General features: G+C 43.9%; 1 protein-coding gene across 1 annotated transcript in view; it reads right to left on the bottom strand.

The window, feature by feature from the left end:
• Positions 1-14660, bottom strand: part of LOC124017844 (adenylate cyclase type 5-like) — a gene marked incomplete at its 5' end in the record, with an annotated part of 44642 nt that extends 29982 nt beyond the window's left edge. Inside the window, 5 exons of the mRNA XM_046333078.1 lie at positions 1757-1761; positions 1803-1825; positions 11037-11174; positions 13921-14062; positions 14464-14660. Coding sequence (XP_046189034.1) covers positions 1757-1761; positions 1803-1825; positions 11037-11174; positions 13921-14062; positions 14464-14660 — 505 coding nt within the window. The remainder of the gene's footprint in view (positions 1-1756; positions 1762-1802; positions 1826-11036; positions 11175-13920; positions 14063-14463) is intronic.
• Between the last annotated feature and the right edge of the window lie 3954 nt (positions 14661-18614).

Here is an 18614-nt window from a genome sequence, read left to right as displayed (position 1 = left end):
CCACTGTCAACATTGGACAATCATCAAACCACTGTCAATGTTTGTTTGATTGGACAATCATCAAACCACTGTCATTATGTTTGTTTGATTGATCATCAAACCACTGTCATTATGTTTGTTTGATTGGTCATTATGTTTGTTTGATTGGACTAATCATCAAACCACTGTCATTATGTTTGTTTGATTGGACTAATCATCAAACCACTGTCATTATGTTTGTTTGATTGGACTAATCATCAAACCACTGTCATTATGTTTGTTTGATTGGTCACTAATCATCAAACCACTGTCATTATGTTTGTTTGATTGGACTAATCATCAAACCACTGTCATTATGTTTGTTTGATTGGTCTAATCATCAAACCACTGTCATTATGTTTGTTTGATTGGACTAATTGTTTTGTTTGAATGGATTGATTAGAGACAATCTGGCCTATTGTCAGTGGATCAGTGGACAAGATCAAACCAGGTGATTGAAATGTTTTATGAATCACAGACATCATAAGTTACAGTGAGTATGGAAGACGCTGAACTCACTGTCACTCATGGGTATGGATGTCCTAAAGTGACTGTCACGATGAAACAAATCCCATTGAAGAACATTCATCTGTCTGTAGCACGTAGGGCAACGCATGGGGACAATCAAATCAAATCTTATTTCTTACATGCTTTGTAAACAACAGGAGCACATAGAATCACAGAAAGGAGATTGAAATTGAGATATATTCAGGGTGAGAATACAGACTGCATTTGTGACATATGCATGGTATGCACAAAGGCAAATGGGCCATCCCCTTGAGTGACAACTGGATCAGCCAATCACATCTCCAGGTTCCCCTCCTCACCCAGTGAAAAATTACAATTTGGGGAGTTGGATGTTCTGGTTGTGTTTTTGATGGCAATTCTGTGTATTATAGCAACAGCAGTTTAGTTCTCTGACTACCACATACCTATAGATAAGTAGTTTATTTCTCTGATACCAGATAAGTAGTTTATTTCTCTGACTACCACATACCTATCCAGATAAGTAGTTTATTTCTCTGACTACCACATACCTATCCAGATAAGTAGTTTATTTCTCTGACTACCACATACCTATCCAGATAAGTAGTTTATTTCTCTGACTACCACATACCTATCCAGATAAGTAGTTTATTTCTCTGACTACCACATACCTATCCAGATAAGTAGTTTATTTCTCTGACTACCACATACCTATTCAGATAAGTAGTTTATTTCTCTGACTACCACATACCTATCCAGATAAGTAATTTCTCTGACTACCACATACCTTTATTTCTCTGACTACCACATACCTATCCAGATAAGTAGTTTGTTTCTCTGAGATAAGTAGTTTATTTCTCTGACTACCACATACCTATCCAGATAAGTAGTTTGTTTCTCTGACTACCACATACCTAGCCAGATAAGTAGTTTATTTAGCCAGATAAGTAGTTTATTTCTGACTACCACATACCTATCCAGATAAGTAGTTTGTTTCTCTGACTACCACATACCTAGCCAGATAAGTAGTTTGTTTCTCTGACTACCACATACCTATCCAGATAAGTAGTTGCCCATCACCTTGACTGACAGATTATTTCTCTGACTACCACATACCTATCCAGATAAGTAGTTTATTTCTCTGACTACCACATACCTATCCAGATAAGTCAACATATCTATGGTTATGACACTGCTATTTTGTTTTCAGAAAGCCTGAAAACATGACCTGCAGCAGAAGGTTGCCCATCACCTTGACTGACAGGAGGGGAGATGGGGAGATGGGGGTCTCTACTCACTTGTCCTTGGGGTCTTCAAATCCCTGGAAGACAGAAGAAAAGAGCAGAATAGAGACACTGTTGTCTGACTAGAAAATGACTGATTTTCAGGAACAGCTACAAACAGAGAAACGTAAGTGGGGCTAGAGTTTCTTTCGAAGAGAAAGGGGTAGAATCATTTCACACAGCCAGGTGTTGGCTGAAAATGGAAGTTGCTTCAACCAGCAAGACAAGAGACTGACACCTCTTCCAGCATCCTCTCTGCCAAAACTCCCAGTAAAAGATGCTGAAAAACAACAACAAAGGATTGTGTCCCGAATGACACCCTATTCCCTTCCTTTTGACCAGGACCCATAAAGCTCTGGTCAAAAGTGGTGCACTATATAGGGAATATGATGCCATTTGGGATGCACACAAAGTTGAGAACAACAGCTAGCTAGGCAGGCATCTTCCTAGGAAGATGAGTCAATAGTGGTTTTAGAGAAGACAGTCTTATTAACCCGCAGTGCCCTCTACTGGATGAAGATAGCAACAACACATTAGGTGAACTGAAGAGTTTCGACATCTACTGTATCACGGACCTGCAGTGCCCTCTACTGGATGAAGATAGCAACAACACATTAGGTGAACTGAAGAGTTTCGACATCTACTGTATCACGGACCTGCAGTGCCCTCTACTAGATGAAGATAGCAACAACAGCAGGAGATTAGAATGTGCTGTACAGGTCCAAAGAGTTTCGACTACTGTATCACGGACCTGCAGTGCACTCTACTGGATGAAGATAGCAACAACAGCAGGAGATAGAATGTGAAAGAAACATTAACACGTCTCTAGTAGATAGTCGTCCTTTTTTCAAATCTAGGTTCCATCTATACTCCTACATTTTCCTAATTGTGAACTAAGCTGAACTAAGCTTTTTATTTTGGACATGGACAGAATGTCTGAATATCTTATAATAACATAAGCAATTCCACTGCCCTCTACAAACATAGAGGTGGAACATCCCCAAATACCAGCATTCTTTATTTTATATGGAATAGGACAACAGGGATTAATGACATAGTAGGAATGTACGACAGAAACACAGTGGACAGCAAGTCATAAGTCATCTCCACTCCGCTGCCTGCCCTGTAGTGCTGGGAGGTTGGAGGACAGGGGCTAGTGTGGGAACTACCATCACTGTGACTCCCTTTCCCCTCACACAGACCCATTCTCTTTACCTCATGCCCTCTGTCTCACTCCCTCACTCCTTGCTCCCACTATCTCTGCTCTTTCTCTACCTCTGCTGCTGTGTAATTTAGGAGCAGGGGGAGGAGAAGAGAGAGAGAGAGAGAGAGAGGAGCAGACAGGAGGAGAGAGAGAGAGAGAGACAGAGAGAGAGAGAGACCAAAACAGAGCAACAGAAACAGAGAGAAACAGAGAGACAGAGAGACATAGAGACAGAGAGACATAGAGACAGAGAGACATAGAGACACAGAGACAGAAACAGAGAGAGAGAGAGACAGAGAGACAGAGACATAGAGAGACAGAGACAGAAACAGAGAGACAGAGAGACAGAGAGAGACGGAGACAGAAACAGAGAGACAGAGACAGAAACAGAGAGACAGAGAGACAGAGGCATAGAGAGACAGAGACAGAAACAGAGAGACAGAGAGAGACAGAGACACAGAGACACAGAGACACAGAGACAGAGAGACAGAGAGAAACAAAGAGACAGAGAGACAGAGACAGAGAGACAGAGAGAAACAGAGAGACAGAGACAGAAACAGAGAGACAGAGACACAGAGACACAGAGACACAGAGACACAGAGACAGAAACAGAGAGACAGGAGACAGAAACAGAGAGACAGAGACAGAGACAGAGACACAGAGACACAGAGACAGAGACAGAAATAGAGAGACAGAGACAGAAACAAAGAGACAGAGAGACAAATACAGAGACAGAGACACAGAGACAGAGACAGACACAGAGACAGAAACAAAGAGACAGAGAGACAGGAGACAGAAACAGAGAGACAGAGACAGAGAGAGAGACAGAAACAGAGAGACAGAAACAGAGAGACAGAAACAGAGAGACAGAAACAGAGAGACAGAAACAGAGAGACAGAAACAGAGAGACAGAGACAGAGAGACAGAGACAGAGAGACAGAAACAGAGAGACAGAAACAGAGAGACAGAAACAGAGAGACAGAAACAGAGAGACAGAAACAGAGAGACAGAAACAGAGAGACAGAAACAGAGACAGAGACAGAGACAGAGAGACAGAAATAGAGAGACAGAAACAGAGAGACAGAAACAGAGAGACAGAGAGACACAGAGACAGAAACAGAGAGACAGAGACAACAGAGAGACAGAAACAGAGAGACAGAAACAGAGAGACAGAGAGACAGAGAGACAGAGAGACACAGAGACAGAAACAGAGAGACAGAAACAGAGAGACAGAGAAACAGAGAAACAGAGAGAGACAGAGACAGAAACAGAGAGACAGAAACAGAGAGACAGAGAGACAGAGAGACAGAGAGACAGAAAGACAGAAACAGAGAGACAGAAACAGAGAGACAGAAACAGAGAGACAGAAACAGAGAGACAGAAACAGAGAGACAGAGAGACAGAAACAGAGACAGAGAACAGAGAGACAGAAACAGAGAGACAGAAACAGAGAGACAGAGAGACAGAAACAGAGAGACAGAAACAGAAGACAGAAACAGAGAGACAGAAACAGAGAGACAGAAACAGAGAGACAGAAACAGAGAGACAGAGAGACAGAAAACAGAGAGACAGAAACAGAGAGACAGAGACAGAGAGACAGAAACAGAGAGACAGAAACAGAGAGACAGAAACAGAGAGACAGAGACAGAAACAGAGAGACAGAGACAGAAACAGAGAGACAGAGAGACAGAAACAGAGAGACAGAAACAGAGAGACAGAAACAGAGAGACAGAAACAGAGACAGAAACAGAGACAGAAACAGAGAGACAGAAACAGAAACAGAGAAACAGAAACAGAGACAGAAACAGAGAGAAACAGAGAGACAGAGAGACAGAAACAGAGAGAAACAGAGAGACAGAGAGACAGAGACAGAAACAGAGAGAGACAGAAACAGAGAGAAACAGAGAGACAGAAACAGAGAGAAACAGAGAGACAGAGAGACAGACAGAAACAGAGAGACAGAAACAGAGAGACAGAAACAGAGAGACAGAAACAGAGAGACAGAAACAGAGAGACAGAAACAGAGAGACAGAAACAGAAACAGAGAAACAGAGAGACAGAAACAGAGAGAAACAGAGAGACAGAGAGACAGACAGAAACAGAGAGACAGAAACAGAGAGAAACAGAGAGACAGAAACAGAGAGAAACAGAGAGACAGAAACAGAGAGAAACAGAGAGACAGAAACAGAGAGAAACAGAGAGACAGAGAGACAGAAACAGAGAGAAACAGAGACAGACAGAAACAGAGAGAAACAGAGAGACAGAGACAGAGAGAAAGAAACAGAGAGACAGAAACAGAGAGACAGAAACAGAGAGACAGAGACAGAGAGAAACAGAGAGACAGAAACAGAGAGAAACAGAGAGACAGAAACAGAGAGAAACAGAGAGACAGAGAGACAGACAGAAACAGAGAGACAGAAACAGAGAGACAGAGAGACAGAAACAGAGAGACAGAAACAGAGAGACAGAAACAGAGAGACAGAAACAGAGAGACAGAAACATTGAGACAGAAACAGAGAGAAACAGAGAAGAAACAGAGAGACAGAAACAGAAACAGAGACAGAAACAGAGAGACAGAAAGAGAGACAGAGACAGAGAGACAGAGACAGAGAGACAGAAATAGAGAGACAGAAACAGAGAGACAGAAACAGAGAGACAGAGAGACACAGAGACAGAAACAGAGAGACAGAGAAACAGAGAGACAGAAACAGAGAGACAGAAACAGAGAGACAGAGAGACAGAGAGACAGAGAGACACAGAGACAGAAACAGAGAGACAGAAACAGAGAGACAGAGAGACAGAAACAGAGAGACAGAAACAGAGAGACAGAAACAGAGAGACAGAAACAGAGAGACAGAAACAGAGAGACAGAAACAGAGAGACAGAGAACAGAGACAGAAACAGAGACAGAAACAGAGAGACAGAAACAGAGAGACAGAAACAGAGAGACAGAAACAGAGACAGAGAGAGACAGAAACAGAGAGACAGAAACAGAGAGACAGAGAGACAGAAACAGAGACAGAAACAGAGAGACAGAAACAGAGAGACAGAAACAGAGACAGACAGAGAGACAGAAAGAGAGACAGAGAGACAGAAACAGAGAGACAGAAACAGAGAGACAGAAACAGAGAGACAGAAACAGAGAGACAGAGAGACAGAAACAGAGAGACAGAAACAGAGAGACAGAGACAGAGAGACAGAAACAGAGAGACAGAAACAGAGAGACAGAAACAGAGAGACAGAAACAGAGAGACAGAGAACAGAAACAGAGACAGACAGAGAGACAGAAACAGAGAGACAGAAACAGAGAGACAGAAACAGAGACAGAAACAGAGAGACAGAAACAGAGAGACAGAAACAGAGAGACAGAAACAGAGAGAAACAGAGACAGACAGAAACAGAGACAGAAACAGAGACAGACAGAGAGACAGAAACAGAGAGAAACAGAGAGACAGAGAGACAGACAGAAACAGAGAGACAGAAACAGAGAGAAACAGAGAGACAGAAACAGAGAGAAACAGAGAGACAGAGAGACAGACAGAAACAGAGAGACAGAAACAGAGAGACAGAAACAGAGAGACAGAAACAGAGAGACAGAAACAGAGAGACAGAAACAGAGAGACAGAAACAGAGAGAAACAGAGAGACAGAAACAGAGAGAAACAGAGAGACAGAGAGACAGACAGAAACAGAGAGACAGAAACAGAGAGAAACAGAGAGACAGAAACAGAGAGAAAAACAGAGAGACAGAAACAGAGAGAAACAGAGAGACAGAAACAGAGAGAAACAGAGAGACAGAGAGACAGAGAGACAGAAACAGAGACAGAAACAGAGAGACAGAAACAGAGAGAAACAGAGAGACAGAGACAGAGAGAAAGAAACAGAGAGACAGAAACAGAGAGACAGAAACAGAGAGACAGAGACAGAGAGAAAGAAACAGAGAGACAGAAACAGAGAGAAACAGAGAGACAGAAACAGAGAGACAGAGAGACAGACAGAAACAGAGAGACAGAAACAGAGAGACAGAGAGACAGAAACAGAGAGACAGAAACAGAGAGACAGAAACAGAGAGACAGAAACAGAGAGACAGAAACAGAGACAGAAACAGAGAGACAGAAACAGAGAGACAGAAACAGAGAGACAGAAACAGAGAGACAGAAACAGAGAGACAGAGAGACAGAAACAGAGAGACAGAAACAGAGAGACAGAAACAGAGAGACAGAGAGACAGAAACACAGACAGAAACAGAGAGACAGAAAGAGAGACAGAGAGACAGAGAGACAGAAACAGAGAGACACAGAGACAGAAACAGAGAGACAGAAACAGAGAGACAAAGAGACAGAGAGACAGAGAGACAGAAACAGAGAGACAGAAACAGAGAGACAGAAACAGAGAGACAGAAACAGAGAGACAGAGAGACAGAAACAGAGAGACAGAAACAGAGAGACAGAAACAGAGAGACAGAGAGACAGAAACAGAGAGACAGAAACAGAGAGACAGAAACAGAGAGACAGAAACAGAGAGACAGAGAGACAGAAACAGAGAGACAGAGACAGAGAGACAGAAACAGAGAGACAGAAACAGAGAGACAGAAACAGAGAGACAGAAACAGAGAGACAGAGAGACAGAAACAGAGAGACAGAGAGACAGAAACAGAGACAGAAACAGAAACAGAGACAGACAGAAACAGAGAGACAGAAACAGAGAGACAGAAACAGAGAGAAACAGAGAGACAGAAACAGAGAGAAACAGAGAGACAGAGAGACAGAAACAGAGAGAAACAGAGAGACAGAGAGACAGAAACAGAAACAGAGAGACAGAAACAGAGAGAGAAACAGAGAGACAGAAACAGAGAGAGAACAGAGAGACAGAGAGACAGACAGAAACAGAGAGACAGAAACAGAGAGACAGAAACAGAGAGACAGAAACAGAGAGACAGAAACAGAGAGACAGAAACAGAGAGACAGAAACAGAGAGACAGAAACAGAGAGAAACAGAGAGACAGAGAGACAGACAGAAACAGAGAGACAGAAACAGAGAGAAACAGAGAGACAGAAACAGAGAGAAACAGAGAGACAGAAACAGAGAGAAACAGAGAGACAGAAACAGAGAGAAACAGAGAGACAGAGAGACAGAAACAGAGAGAAACAGAGAGACAGAAACAGAGAGAAACAGAGAGACAGAGACAGAAACAGAGAAAGAAAGAAACAGAGAGACAGAAACAGAGAGACAGAAACAGAGAGACAGAGACAGAAACAGAGAGAAACAGAGAGACAGAAACAGAGAGAAACAGAGAGACAGAAACAGAGAGACAGAGAGACAGACAGAAACAGAGACAGACAGAAACAGAGAGACAGAGAGACAGAAACAGAGAGAAAGAGAGAAACAGAGAGAAACAGAGACAGAACAGAGAGACAGAAACAGAGAGACAGAAACAGAGAGACAGAAACATTGAGACAGAAACAGAAACAGAGACAGAAACAGAGAGACAGAAACAGAGAGACAGAAACAGAGAGACAGAAACAGAAACAGAGACAGAGAGACAGAAACAGAGAGACAGAAACAGAGAGACAGAAACAGAGAGACAGAAACAGAGACAGAAACAGAGAGACAGAAACAGAGAGACAGAAACAGAGAGACAGAGACAGAAACAGAGAGACACAGAGACAGAAACAGAGAGAGACAGAAACAGAGAGACAGAGACAGAGACAGAGAGACAGAGAGACAGAAACAGAGACAGAAACAGAGAGACAGAAACAGAGAGACAGAAACAGAGAGACAGAGAGACAGAAACAGAGAGACAGAAACAGAGAGACAGAAACAGAGAGACAGAGAGACAGAAACAGAGAGACAGAAACAGAAACAGAGAGAAACAGAGAGACAGAAACAGAGAGACAGAGAGACAGAGAGACAGAAACAGAGAGACAGAGACAGAGAGACAGAAACAGAGAGACAGAAACAGAGAGACAGAAACAGAGAGACAGAAACAGAGAGACAGAGAGACAGAGAACAGAGAGACAGAGAGACAGAAACAGAGAGACAGAAACAGAGAGACAGAAACAGAGAGACAGAAACAGAAACAGAGACAGAAACAGAGAGAAACAGAGAGACAGAAACAGAGAGAAACAGAGAGACAGAGAGACAGAAACAGAGAGAAACAGAGAGACAGAGAGACAGAAACAGAAACAGAGAGACAGAAACAGAGAAAACAGAGAGACAGAAACAGAGAGAAACAGAGAGACAGAGAGACAGAAACAGAAACAGAGAGACAGAAACAGAGAGACAGAAACAGAGAGACAGAAACAGAGAGACAGAAACAGAGAGACAGAAACAGAGAGAAACAGAGAGACAGAGACAGAAACAGAGAGAAACAGAGAGACAGAGAGAGACAGAAACAGAGAAAACAGAGAGACAGAGAGACAGACAGAAACAGAGAGACAGAAACAGAGAGAAACAGAGAGACAGAAACAGAGAGAAAAGAGAGACAGAAACAGAGAGAAACAGAGAGACAGAAACAGAGAGAAACAGAGAGACAGAGAGACAGAAACAGAGAGACAGACAGAGAGACAGAAACAGAGAGAAAAACAGAGAGACAGAGAGACAGAGACAGAAACAGAGAGACAGAAACAGAGAGAAACAGAGAGACAGAAACAGAGAGACACAGAGAGACAGAGAGACAGACAGAAACAGAGAGACAGAAACAGAGAGAAACAGAGAGACAGAAACAGAGAGAAACAGAGAGACAGAGAGACAGACAGAAACAGAGAGACAGAAACAGAGAGAAACAGAGAGACAGAGAGACAGACAGAAACAGAGAGACAGAAACAGAGAGAAACAGAAACAGAGACAGAAACAGAGACAGAAACAGAGAGACAGAGAGACAGACAGAAACAGAGAGACAGAAACAGAGAGAAACAGAGAGACAGAGAGACAGACAGAAACAGAGAGACAGAAACAGAGAGAAACAGAGAGACAGAAACAGAGAGAAACATAGAGACAGAAACAGAGAGAAACAGAGAGACAGAAACAGAGAGAAACAGAGAGACAGAGAGACAGACAGAAACAGAGAGACAGAAACAGAGAGAAACAGAGAGACAGAAACAGAGAGAAACAGAGAGACAGAAACAGAGAGACAGAAACAGAGAGAGACAGAGAGACAGAAACAGAGAGAAACAGAGAGACAGAAACAGAGAGAAACAGAGAGACAGAGAGACAGACAGAAACAGAGAGACAGAAACAGAGAGAAACAGAGAGACAGAAACAGAGAGACAGAGAGACAGACAGAAACAGAGAGACAGAAACAGAGAGAAACAGAGAGACAGAAACAGAGAGAAACAGAGAGACAGAAACAGAGAGACAGAGACAGAGAGACACAGAGAGAGAGAGAGACAGAAACAGAGAGAAACAGAGAGAGAGAGAGAGAACTGAGTAAAGGGTCTAAATACTTATGTAAATCTGATCTTTCTGAATCTGAATCTGTCCCCAAGTATTCCAATGCATAAATAATGTGATAGTATCCCATTTAATCAATGTCGGAAACTACACTTTTTTTTGTCAAATACCATATCTGGAGCAGCAGGTATAGCATCAATGTTAGAGCGTTGGGCCAGTAAACCTGTTGCTGTGTCCTCGAGCACGGCACTTAACCCAAATTGCTCCAGGGGTGCTGGACAATGGTGACCCTAGCCGTGATCCCACTCCCTGCGGGTGTCTCAGGGGGATTTGTGATATGCAAAAACACATTTGCATTAAAGTGTGTAACAGGAAAAATATAAGCACCTTCCAAATTATTATTATCTGTTTGTGATTCTTGCGGTCAATTTGCAGTGTGAAAATGATTTATAACTATCTTCTGGCCCCTGACTATCCGCTCAAGGAAAAATTGGCCCGCAACATACGCCATAACATGACCGTCACACGTCCTTGGCTTTCTATAGTCCCTGGTGAGCACACACAAACACACAACAACAACCTGGCCCTGTTGTGAAGGACAGGAGTAAATATAGAGTATTCCTGAATTGGGGTGAGGGCAGCATGTTATCTCACCATCCTCTTCATCTCCTTAGAGATCTGGTTTCCTCCCATGTGGTTGTAGAAGGGCCGGTCGGTCCAGGGGCCCATGTTGTGGGTGACAGAGTTGGCTCGCTGACGGTTCATCTTGGCTATCATCGCCTTCTCATCTTTCTGCAAGGCAAGGGAGACAGACTAATATACTTAGGGATGCTAGTGGAAAAGGTCACTCTGGGAAGTAGTAATGTAAAATCCTTTATTAATTAACCATGAAAGGCGCATATTAAAATGGCTTTACTGTCTACCGGTACCCAGTTGCCCCTGCTTGCCCACCGTTTCTACCCCTGACACAAACACAGACACTATATTGTATTTCTAGAAGTTGAATTTCATGCATCCTCACAATCACTAAATCTACTGTAAATCACTTAAATGTTTTTCAACGTTTCTTCTACAATTAAATATGGTTAAAGGTAGTGATATCTGATCTGGGATGAGTGTTGTGATTCAACCAGAACAGGAAATGTAGAGAACTCTAAAGCCTGCATCTTTAAAGGCACCCTATTCCCTACAGTGCACTAGGTCTCTGGTCAACTGTATTGCACTCTATAGGGAATAGGGTCTCATTTGGGAAGCACACTGAAAGTTATCACTAATGTAACAGCGGTCATGAGAAATAACCCATTCCCAGTTCACTGATAGGTTAGAATGGAGTATATAGCAATATGATACATCATGTGAAAACACACATGATATGTGAGCTGGAGTCAAAACTTGTGATATCGCCACAGGACTGATATGACGCACACACACACACACACACACACACACCCCTTTATTTATGTTAGAGTCACCCAGGTACCCAAAGTTCTTCCTGGCCAACTTTCAAGTTGATTTCCCATATGTAATTATTACATTAGACATCGTGCTCATATCTGTGCAATGAATACATTGGAGATCTTACTCTAGCTTACTCTGCTACTCTATGTTACTCTGTTACTTTGTGTTACTCTGTTACTCTGTTACTCTGTGTTACTCTGTTACTCTGTTACTCTGTTACTCTGTGTTACTCTGTGTTACTCTGTTACTCTGTGTTACTTTGTGTTACTCTGTTACTCTGTGTTACTCTCTGTTACTCTCTGTTACTCTGTGTTACTCTGTTACTCTGTGTTACTCTATGTTACTCTGTTACTCTATGTTACTCTGTTACTCTGTTACTCTGTTACTCTGTTTTACTCTGTTACTCTATGTTACTATGTTACTCTATATTTCTGTGTTACTCTGTTACTCTATGTTACTCTGTTACTCTATGTTACTCTATGTTACTCTGTTACTCTATGTTTCTGTGTTACTCTATGTTACTCTGTTACTCTGTGTTACTCTGTTACTCTGTTACTCTATGTTACTCGGTTACTTTGTGTTACTCTCTGTTACTCTATGTTACTCTGTTACTTTGTGTTACTCTCTGTTACTCTGTGTTACTCTGTTACTTTGTGTTACTCTGTTACTTTGTGTTACTTTGTGTTACTCTGTGTTACTCTGTGTTACTCTGTTACTCTGTTACTTTGTGTTACTCTGTGTTACTCTGTTACTTTGTGTTACTCTGTTACTCTGTTACTTTGTGTTACTTTGTGTTACTCTGTTACTCTGTGTTACTCTGTGTTATTCTGTGTTACTCTATGCTACTCTGTGTTACTCTGTTACTTTGTTACTCTGTGTTTTTCTGTGTTACTCTGTGTTACTCTGTGTTACTCTGTGTTATTCTGTGTTACTCTATGCTACTCTGTGTTACTCTGTTACTTTGTTACTCTGTGTTTTTCTGTGTTACTCTGTGTTACTCTGTTACTTTGTTACTCTGTGTTATTCTGTGTTACTCTATGCTACTCTGTGTTACTCTATGCTACTCTGTGTTACTCTGTGTTACTATATGTTATTCTGTGTTATTCTGTGTTACTCTATGCTACTCCGTGTTACTATATGTTACTCCGAGTTACTCTGTGTTACTCTATTCTATTCTGTGTTACTCTATGTTATTATGTGTTATTCTGTGTTACTCTATGCTACTCTGTGTTGCTATATGTTACTCCTCTATGTTATTCTGTGTTACTCTGTGTTATTCTGTGTTACTCTATGCTACTCCGTGTTACTATATGTTACTCCGAGTTACTCTGTGTTACTCTATTCTATTCTGTGTTACTCTATGTTATTATGTGTTATTCTGTGTTACTCTATGCTACTCTGTGTTACTATATGTTACTCTGTGTTACTCTATTCTATTCTGTGTTACTCTGTGTTACTCCGTGTTACTCTGTGTTACTCTATGTTACTCTGTGTTACTCTATGTTACTCTGTGTTACACTATGTTACTCTGTGTTACTCTGTCACTTTGTTACTTTGTGTTACTCTCTGTGTTACTCTATGCTACTCTGTGTTGCTATATGTTACTCTATGTTCATGTTACTCTATGTTCATGTTACTCTATCTTACTCTGTTACTTTGTTACTCAATTGTACTCTTATGTTACTCTATGTTAATCTGTTACTCTATGCTACTGTTACTGTCTTATCTTACTCTCTTATCCCTTTCCACCCTTTTCTATACACACACACACACACACACACACACACACACACACACACACACACACACACACACACACACACACACACACACACACACACACACACACACACACACACACACACACACACACACACACACACACATGATATGACATGTTAGCTGGATTAGTGCCAAGAGCCAAGATATCGCCACAGGTCTGATATGATATCACACACACACACACACACACACACACACACACACACACACACACACACACACACACACACACACACACACACACACACACACACACACACACACACACACACACACACACACACACACACACACATACCCTTTTCTGACTGCAGCCCACGATGAGGTAGGTTTCTATGTTGTGTTTCTTCAGATAGACGTTCCTTGCTCCTCCTGATCCTGGCTCCACCTCATAGTCTCCACTCAGGTAGTTCAGAGTGGCCTTGGTGATGTGGATCCGCCTGGCACAGTAACACACCAATGACTTACTGGGCACAATGGACAGGGATTGACAGTATTCATTCATTTCATGTTTATACCATAACAAATTATGATGTAATATTGTCATATTCATAATGTAGTGTAAATCTTTGTTTCCCACTTGACTTTTACAAGTTGTTCTTCTGTCAAATACAGCAAGACAATGTGAAGATGAATGAATGGGTACAGTACAGTATGTTGCACTGTGAACTGTGTATTCACTGAGACTAGGGTTAAGTTCCAAAATAAGAACGAATGCTCAATACATAGCTTCATTCTATGTGGTACTCTAAGTAGTATGCTCATGTATAATGGAACACAGCCTAGTAGTGTCATTGGATGAGTGACTGTGTACTGGTTTGTTGTGATTGGCTGGACGTACCCTGCCGCACCCCCGGCCTCCATGTGATTGGCTAACGTGACATCGTTGGACCACACATCAAACTGCCACTTCCTGAGTCCCAGCACCCCACAGTGGACCCTGCCGCTATGGATTCCCACACGCATGTTCACGTTGACCCCCGTCACCTCTCTCACCAGCCTCAAGCACAGACAGAAACAGTCAGAAACAACTGAGCACTGATTGACAGATTGACCACATCATCAAGCAATAGAAGGGAGTAAAAGGAAATAGTCAAATGACTGACTGACCGACCACTTGACTGACTGTCTGACCAACTGACTGACCGACTGACTGACTGACTGACCAACCACTTGACTGACCGGCTGACTGACTGACCAACCTACTGACCGACCTACTAACTGACTGACCGACCAACCGTCCACTTGAGTGACCGACTGACCGACTGACTGACCGGCTTACTGACCGACTCACCGACTGACTGACTGACCGACCGACCACTAGACTGACCGACCGACTGACCGACCGACTGACCGACCTACTAACCGACCGACCGAATGACCGACCAACCATCCACTTGACTGACTGACCGACTTACCGACTGACTGACTGACTTACTGACCGACCTACTGATCGACTGACTGACCGACCACTTGACTGACCAACGATTTGACTGACCAACTGATCGACGGACTGACCAACTTACTGACCGACTGGCTGACTGACCTACCGACCAACCTACCACTTGACTGACCGACTGACTGACAAGAGGTCATTCAGTCAGTTGGTGAGTCGGTTGGTCAGTAAGTTGGTCAGGCGGTCAATCAGTCTGTCAGTCAAGTGGTCGGTCAGTCAGTCAGTCAGTGAGTCGGTCAGTAAGTCGGTCAGTCGGTCAGTCAAGTGGTCAGTCAGTCAGTCAGTCAGTCTGTGAGTCGGTCGGTCAGTAAGTCGTCAGTCAAGTCGGTTAGTCAGTCGGTCAGTCCGACGATCAGTCAGTCAGTCAAATGGTTGGTCAGTCAAATGGTTGGTCAGTCAAATGGTTGGTCAGTCAAGTGGTCGGTCAGTCGATCAGTAGGTCGGTCGGTCAGTTGGTCAGTCAAGTAGTTGGTCAGTCAGTCAGTCAGTCGGTCAGTCGGTCAGCAAGTCGGGCAGTCAGTCAGTCAGTCAAGTGGTCAGTCAGTCAAGTTGTCAGTCAGTCAAATGGTCGGTCAGTTAGTCGGTCAGTCAGTCGCAGTCAAGTGGTCGGTCAGTCAGTCGGTCAGTCAATTGGTCAGTCAGTCGGTCATTCTAGTGGTCAGTCGGTCAGTCAGTCAGTCGATCAGTAAGTCGGTCAGTCGGTCGGTCAGTATGTCGGTCAGTCAGTCGGTCAGTCAAGTGGTCGGTCGGTCAGTTAGTCGGTCAAGTGTTCGGTCAAACTGTCTAACTGACCGACTGATTGACCGACCACTTGACTGACTGTCTGACCAACTGACTGACCGACTGACTGACTGACTGACCAACCACTTGACTGACCGGCTGACTGACTGACCAACCTACTGACCGACCTACTAACTGACTGACCGACCAACCGTCCACTTGACTGACCGACTGACTGACCGGCTTACTGACCGACTCACCGACTGACCGACCGACCACTAGACTGACCGACCGACTGACCGACCGACTGACTGACCTACTAACCGACCGACCGAATGACCGACCAACCATCCACTTGACTGACTGACTTACCGACTGACTGACTGACTTACTGACCGACCTACTGATCGACTGACCGACCACTTGACTGACCAACGATTTGACTGACCAACTGATCGACGGACTGACAAACTTACTGACCGACTGACTGACTGACCTACCGACCAACCTACCACTTGACTGACCGACTGACTGACAAGAGGTCATTCAGTCAGTTGGTGAGTTGGTTGGTCAGTAAGTTGGTCAGGTGGTCAATCAGTCAGTCAGTCAAGTGGTTGGTCAGTCAAGTGGTTGGTCAGTCGATCAGTAGGTCAGTCGGTCAGTCAGTCAGTCGGTCAGTATGTCGGTCAGTCAGTCAGTTGGTCAGCCAAATGCCGGTCAATCAGTCGGTCAGTTGGTGAGTAGTAGGTTGGTCAGTCGGTCAGTCAGTCAGTCAGTCAGTGAGTCGGTCGGACAGTCAGACAGTCAGTCAAGTGACCGGCCAACTGACTGGCCGACTGACTGACCGACCACTTGATTGACTGACCGATCACATGACTGACTGAATGACTGACCAAACCGACTGACCGACCACTTGACTGACCGAATGACCGACCACTTGACTGACCGACTGACTGACTGACTTACCGACTTACCGACCGACCGACTCAACGACTGACTGACCAACTGATTGACCGACCACTTGACTGACCGACTCACCGACTGACTGACCAACATACTGACCAACTGACTGACCAACCGACTACTTGACTGACTGACTCACCGACTGACTGACCAACATACTGACCAACTGACTGACCAACCGACTACTTAACTGACTGACTTAGCACTTAAATGACAGACTGACTGACCGATTGACTGACCGACTGACTGACTGACCAACCGACCACTTGACTGCAACTGACTGACCGACCGACTGACTGACCGACAGACTGACCAACCACTTAACTGACTGACTGCCCAACTCACTGACCGACCGACTGACCGACCGACTCAACGACTGACTGACCAACTGACTGACCGACCACTTGACTGACTGACTAACTGACTAACATACTGATCTACTGACTGACCGACTAACTGACCGACTGACTGACCGACCACTTGACTGATGGACTGACTGACTGACCAACATACTGACCAACATACTGACCAACTGACTGACCAACCGACTACTTGACTGACTGACTGACCGACCACTTGCCTGACCAACCATTTGACTAACCAACTGATCGATGGACTAACCGACTTACTGACTGACCGACCGACTGACCGAAATACTGACTGAAATACTGACCGTATGACCGACCACTTGACTGACCGACTGACTGACTGACTGACTGACTGACTGACTGACCATCCGACCACTTGACTGACCGACTGACTGACTGACCGACATACTGACCGACTGACTGACCGACATACTGACCGACTGACTGACCGAAATACTGACTGAAATACTGACCAACTGACCGACCACTGACCGTATGACCGACCACTTGACTGACCGATTGACTGACTGACTGACTGACCATCCGACCACTTGACTGACCGACTGACTGACTGACCGACATACTGACCGACTGACTGACCGACCGACTGACCGACTTACTGACCGACTGACTGACCGACTGACCACTAGAATGACCGACTGACTGACTAATTGACTGACCGACTGACTGACCGACCACTTGGCTGCGACTGACTGACCGACCGACCAACTGACCGACTAACTGACTGACCATTTGACTGACCGACCACTTGACTGACTGACCGACTGACCGACCAACCGACCGACTGACCAGAGGGCAGAGCAGACAGAGGACAGGACCACAGTGTCTGTGTGGCCCCGCCCGTCCTTTATAATGACTCACCTCCTCTTACAGGAGTCAGAGAGAGAGAGTAGTGAAATGGTGTGTGTGGTCTTTCTTTATTAGATATGGCCGGTGGCATACTGTAATCATCCAAACCTCATTATGACGTCAGAACTAATGTTCTAAGGCAGGGCCACCTCAGAGCAGTCGTTGACTCAACCTCTGCAGACACAAATTAGGCTAAGTGCCTCTTCGTGGGGATAGAATAAACTTGATTTGAACTTGCCAACTGTTTGGTTTCTCAGTACTGGGATTAAAGTAGAGTACAATGGAACTAATGCACACCTGCCTCCTACCACCTCTCTGGAACAAAGACCTGCACATTCTGTGGCTCTCCAGTACCAGGGTTAAAGAAAAATCCTCTCTAGACAAGGGTGTTTTACCGTGAGCTGTACTGAACAGAGCCAGACCAGACAAGGTCTGTTGTTTTCCATTGACAGATACTTTTATATAATATAGACAGTTTACAGTGCTTTCAGAAAATATTCACACCGGTTTACTTTTTCCACATTTTGATGTGTTACAGTCTGTTTAAAATGGATTCAATTGAGATTTTGTGTCACTGGCCTGGAATTGTGTTTAGAATTTTTTTAACAAGTTTTA

The sequence above is a fragment of the Oncorhynchus gorbuscha genome, unplaced genomic scaffold (genome assembly GCF_021184085.1).
Source record: "Oncorhynchus gorbuscha isolate QuinsamMale2020 ecotype Even-year unplaced genomic scaffold, OgorEven_v1.0 Un_scaffold_34:::fragment_2:::debris, whole genome shotgun sequence".
In the NCBI taxonomy this organism is placed as follows: domain Eukaryota; kingdom Metazoa; phylum Chordata; class Actinopteri; order Salmoniformes; family Salmonidae; genus Oncorhynchus; species Oncorhynchus gorbuscha.
Note: the sequence above shows the minus strand (reverse complement) of the source record. Positions and strands in the feature narration are given on the sequence as shown.